This window comes from Lacerta agilis, chromosome 18, assembly GCF_009819535.1.
Source record: "Lacerta agilis isolate rLacAgi1 chromosome 18, rLacAgi1.pri, whole genome shotgun sequence".
In the NCBI taxonomy this organism is placed as follows: domain Eukaryota; kingdom Metazoa; phylum Chordata; class Lepidosauria; order Squamata; family Lacertidae; genus Lacerta; species Lacerta agilis.
The window spans coordinates 5667458-5673579 of NC_046329.1; the positions used below are offsets into that span (position 1 = coordinate 5667458).

The 6122-nt window shown below is 49.7% G+C and overlaps 1 protein-coding gene across 1 annotated transcript in view; it reads left to right on the plus strand.

Annotated features, from left to right (window-relative positions):
- Positions 1-6122, plus strand: part of SEMA6B (semaphorin 6B) — a 159047-nt gene that overhangs the window by 119374 nt on the left and 33551 nt on the right. Inside the window, exon 3 of the mRNA XM_033136545.1 lies at positions 528-654. Within this exon, the coding sequence (XP_032992436.1) occupies positions 528-654 (127 nt within the window). The remainder of the gene's footprint in view (positions 1-527; positions 655-6122) is intronic.

Below are 6122 nucleotides of genomic sequence, written 5' to 3' on the forward strand. Positions count from 1 at the left end.
GTCTCCGCTCCTCCACATGCAGGTGCTGGGTGACCTTGGGCTAGTCACATTTCTCTGAAGTCTCTCAGCCCCACTCACCTCGCAGAGTGTTTGTTGTGGGGGAAGAAGGGAAAAGGAGAATGTGAGCCGCTTTGAGACTCCTTTGGGTAGGGATAAAGCGGGATATCGAATCCAAACTCTTCGGAGTTCGTAACCCGAAAAGTACGCAACCTGCAGCGTACGTAACCCAAGGCACGGCTGTACTAGGAGGTATCCGCACCATACATTTAAAGAACTTGACTTCCCCCCAAGGAATCCTGGGAACTGTCATATGTTGAGGTTGGTGGCTCCTACGGCTCCGTGAGGGTGCACACTACAGCTCCTAGAATCCTTTGAGGGAAGCCACGTGCGCCGGATGTGCTTCGTGCTGCATGTTGTGGCTGTGGCCCCTGGTTTCACCAGAAGGGCCACCTTTAAATGCGCTAACACATAAACGCGAGGAGCCTCCTTGTCCAACTTCCACTTGACCGTCTCTCGCTTCCCCGCAGATGTGAGGCATTACCCGGTCTTCGTGGGCAACGGGATGGGACGATTTTCCAGCCAAGATGGCGGCGCAGAGCGCCTCAGGATCCAACGGATGCTGACGTTCAACAGGACTTTGTACATAGGAGACAGGTAACCCCATACAACCCAACCATATTGGCATGTTACGATGTCCCTGGCGTCCCTATAGCATTCCAAAGCTCAGTGCATGATTTAAAAACGGGGCAGGTGGTTATTCGGTGAAGGCAGGAGGGACTTATTCCCTTCTAAAAAACTTAATACGAATTGCCTATGGTGGGATAATACCCTCCTAGCACCCCAATTTTCCAGGGACAGTCCCGCAATTACGAAAGCCGTCCTAGCTTCTGGTCTGATCCCGGAATGTCCCTATTTGCTGGTGGCGCTGTGGGTTAAACCACAGAGCCTAGGGCTTGCCAATCAGAAGGTCAGCTGTTCGAATCCCCACGACGGTGTGAGCTCCCGTTGCTCGGTCCCTGCTCCTGCCCACCTCGCAGTTCGAAAACACTTCAAAGTGCAAGTAGATAAATAGGTACCGCTCTGGCGGGAAGGTTAACGGCGTTTCCGTGCGCTGCTCTGGTTTCGCCAGAAGCGGCTTAGTCATGCTGGCCACATGACCCGGAATCTGTACGCCGGCCAGTAAAGCGAGATGAGCGCCGCAACCCCAGAGTCGTCCGCGACTGGACCTAATGGTCCGGGGTCCCTTTACCTTTACCTTCACCATGAGAAGGGAAAGGCACTCTGTGCATGTTCAAATGCTCTGTCTCCTCGGTAACCCCCGCAGGTCTAACCAGCTGCAATGTGAGGCTCCTGTGCCTTTAAGAATAGCGTCGAATATTTGTTGGAGGAGCCAAAGGGGGGGGGGGGGTTGGAAGCGGAAACATAATACAAAGGGGGTGCAGAGTTGCCTCAACGCCGAGCAATCGGGCTGTGCAGCTCAGCTTGCGGACTGCTGCATTGCCATAGCAACCTGAAATTCACAGGAAGAGCACAGCAGAAAAAGCAGGATAAATTAAGAATGGCGAGGCCGGGTTAAGGCACTCTTGCCTGATAGATTTCGACGTGCTCCGCAAACCGCTGCCTTGCCTAATTTCAGAGCTGTGCGGCCTTCCCGGAATGAGGTCTAGCGCCTTGTCGCGAGGAATGTAGCGACGCGGCGGTTTCTGCCCTGCCCTGCCCTGCGCTCACCGCAAACCGCGCTGTTTCCGTCACACTGCGTTCCAGCTTCCGCTGAAACCTTCGCTATATTCACCTTGCGGCGCTCACAGTGGCCAAAACTAAAAGCAATGAATAGGGCTGTGCATCAGATTCGGGCGAGGCCTATTCGGAGCGACTCGGGAGTCAGATGAGTCGGGTTCAGACAGCAGCAGATCGCCCAAAGTTGCAAAATCTAAAAAAGAGAGAGCTATTTTTAATAAAATTCATCAAAACCTACAATAACGACATGGGCTGGATGCCAGGTATGTCCAGGAAGTTCTGTGTGTATGGCAACCCTAATATAGCCATATTAAAATAAGGGCTGTCACATGGATTGTTTGTTTGTTTGTTTGTTTGTTTGTTGTTTGTCAGTCCCTTTACCAGGGAAGCCCAAAGCAGCTTATGATCAATCCATCCATCCATCCATCAATCAAAACAACAACAACCCCCCATTAAAATCAAGGGAGAAGAGAAATATATATTTAAAACCCCACAAACTTCTAAAAGGCTGCGGGTAGTTAAAGGCCTGGTTACGGAGGAATGTTTTCGCCTGGTACCTAAAGATATGTAATGAAGGCGCCAGGCAGGCCTGCCTGGGGAGAGCATTCCTCAAAAAGGCCCCGTTGCCATGTTGCCACCCTCGGGACCAATCATGGAGCTGGCTCATGAAGAAGGATCTTGGATGATGCTTGCAGGGTCCAGTTTGGTTCATATGGGGCGAGGCGGTCCTTGACATACTATGAGGTCCTGGACCACTGATGGAGCAAGCTTGTTTTCTGCTGCTCCGGAGGCTCCGATCCAAACCAATGGATTCAAATGACAAAGAAGCGCATTCCAATCATTTATTATTTACACCCAGCCCACCTGGCTGGGTTTCCCCGGCCACTCTGGGTAGCTCCCAACAGAATTACAAAGCGATAAAACACCAGACATTAAAACATCCCTAAACGGGGCTGCCTTCAGATGTCTTCTAAAAGTCAGATAGTTGTTTATTTCCCTGACATCTGACGGGAGGGCGTTCAACAGGGAGGGCGCCACCACCGAGAAGGCCCTCTGCCTGGTTCCCTGTAACCTCACTCCTTGCAGTGAGGGAACCGCCAGAAGGCCATCGGAGCTGGACCTCCGTGTCCGGGCTGGACGATGGGGGTGGAGACACTCCTTCAGGTATACTGGGCCGTTTAGGGCTTTCAAGGTCAGCACCAACACTTTGAATTGTGCTCGGAAACGTCCTGGGAGCCAATGTAGGTCTTTCAGGACCAGTGTTATATGGTCTCGGTGGCCGCTCCCAGTTACCAGTCTCGCTGCCACATAATGGATTAGTTGTAGTTTCCCATTGGGTGGGCTAGATCTTGAATGCTCATCATGCATAGCAGTTTTAACTGCTTTGGGGTGGTATCCCCCCCCCCATAAAGCGCTAAATCCCCTGCAATGTAGTGTAGTGGTTAAGAGCGGTAGACTTGTAATCTGGTGAACCGGGTTCGTGTGTCTCCGCTCCTCCACATGCAGCTGCTGGGTGACCTTGGGCTAGTCACACTTTTCTCTGAAGTCTCTCAGCCCCACTCACCTCGCAGAGTGTTTGTTGTGGGGCAGGAAGGGAAAGGAGAATGTGAGCCGCTTTGAGACTCCTTCGGATAGTGATAAAGCGGGATATCAAATCCAAACTCTTCCTCCTCTTCTTCTTCTTCCTCAGTGCACTACCTTCTTCCCTCCCCACCCCTCCCCTCCTCCCACACCTCTCCCCGGAGCCTTGCACATCATAAATCCCGTTCTGGGTATATAATTTTTATCTATTTGCGTTCTTAATGGGACTTTTAAAGTCTGGGCTGCGCAGATGGGGTCGGTGGGGTAATGAAGCGCGACTCTTGCTGTTTGTAAACAGAGCGCCTGGATGCGCCGGGGAGGCCGGGAGACCCCGGCAGTGACAAGTGGCGGGGAATGCGCCTTTCAGGGTACGTGCGGGAAACCGGGGCCCCCTGGTACAGTACATACTTGGTTCTGGCATCCAAACTCGCTTACCCTTCAGAGTGTCGGCACAGGGTGTCTTGGCACCATCACTGATGGAAATTGTGGTCTAGGTAGAAATTCAATTTGGTTCACGGTTAAAGGAGAACCCACCGGATTTGCACTTTCTGAAACAATGCATGCATTTATCTGAACGTTGCAGTACAGTTCTCCCCACCAAGTAATACCGTATCTTAACGTCTATAAGACGCCCCCATGTATAAGACTCCGACTATTTTGGGGGACTCAGATTTAAGAAAATGGTGGGAGATGTATCCGTGTATAAGACACCCCCTTAATTTTTGACATTATTTTTTAGGGGGGAATCCTAGTCTTATACACAGAAAAATACGGTATGTTCAAAAATGCACAATCTGCGGTAATGCAGGTGTTTTTTAAAACAATGCATGGGCAACCCCCCATTTAGGTCCCAAGACGCCGCACATTTAAGTGAAGTTAATTTGAAACACCATGGGGAAATCCTGCAAACGTCCCCTTGTAACCTTTCCACAAGGGCCGACATTGATGCCGAAACCCACTCACCTCACAGAGTGTTTGTGGACCATATGGACCACATAAACACCATAAAGACCATATGGACCATAAAGACCATCAAGAAGGCTGATCGCCGAAGAATTGATGCTTTTGAATTATGGTGCTGGAGGAGACTCTTGAGAGTCCCATGGACTGCAAGAAGATCAAACCTATCCATCCTTAAAGAAATAAGCCCTGAGTGCTCACTGGAAGGACAGATCCTGAAGTTGAGGCTCCAGTACTTTGGCCACCTCATGAGAAGAGAAGACTCCCTGGAAAAGACCCTGATGTTGGGAAAGATGGAGGGCACAAGGAGAAGGGGGCGACAGAGGATGAGATGGTTGGACAGTGTTCTCGAAGCGACTGGCATGAGTTTGGCCAAACTGCGGGAGGCAGTGAAGGATAGGCGTGCCTGGCGTGCTCTAGTCCATGGGGTCACGAAGAGTTGGACATGACTGAACGACTGAACAACAGAAGGGAAAGGAGAATATTAGCCGCTTTGAGACTCCTTCGGGTAGTGATAAAGCGGGATATCAAATCCAAACTCCTCTTCTTCTTCTTCTTCTTCTTCTTCTTCTTCTTCTTCTTCTTCTTCTTCTTCTTCTTCTTTTTCTTCTTCTTCTTCTTCTTCTTCTTCTTCTTCTTCTTCTTCACCCACCCAGTCGGTTTTCTAATTCAGTTGCACTCACCAAGAGTTGAGGCGAGTGAAAAGTGATCCATGTGCATTTCAGGTATTCTCAGATAGAGTTTGGCACCCCCTCCTGTCTGATTGTTGCAAAGACAGCGGGGTTGCAAAGCAAATACTGTGCTACCTCGGTTCTCAAACTTAATCCGTTCCGGAATTCCGTTCCAAAACCAAAGCGTTCCAAAACCGAGGCGCGCTTTCCCATAGAAAGCAATGCAAAACGGATTAAATCCGTTCCAGACTTTTCAAAACAACCCCTGAAACAGCAATTTTAAACATGAATTTTACTATCGAACGAGACCATTGATCCATAAAATGAAAGCAATAATCAATGTACTGCACTATAAAATGTACAGGTGAAACTCGAAAAATTAGAATACCGTGGAAAAGTCAATTTATGTAAGCAATTGTTTTCATTAGCTACTGGAGTTTAATATATGAGATAGACTCGTGACATGCAACGCGAGATATGTCAAGCCTTTGCTTGTTATGATTGTGATGATTATGGCGCACAGCTGATGAAAACCCCAAAGTTGAGATTGTGAATTTGGGGTTCTCATCGGCTGTACGCCATAATCATCACAATTCTAACAAATAAAGGCTTGACGTATCTCCCTCTGCATGCCATGAGTCTATCTCATATATTAGTTTCACCAGTGAGTCTCCCAGCACCTCCCCTGGGGGAGGAGGAGTTGTCCTCAGGCAGCCAGGTGGGCAGGAGCAACGGGAGCTCACCCCGTCCTTGCGGGGATTCGAACCACCGACCTTCCAATTGGCAAGCCCTAGGCTCTGTGGTTTAGACCACAGCGCCACCCGCATCCCATCCAACGAAAATAGGAACGCCCTAAGGAGAAGCGGGACATTCTGGGATCAAATCAGAAATGGCTTCTGCAAATCAGGGACTGTCCCTGGAGGGTCTTCGGTCCTTGCAGACTTGTGGTCCTAAGTCGTTTAAGGCTTTATACGTCAAAGTCTGGTTACAGGTTCTTAAGAGCTGTTTTGTTAAATCAAGAAATGCTTGGGGTTGTATATCCTGGGAATTCTGGCTTGCATTCCTATTTATGGCTGGCGAACAGTGCGAGCTTGAATTTGGCCTGCCCTGGTCTTCTGAAAGATGGGAGAGGAAGCAATGCCTTCTCTTCCCTTCTAGGAATATCTCCAACTT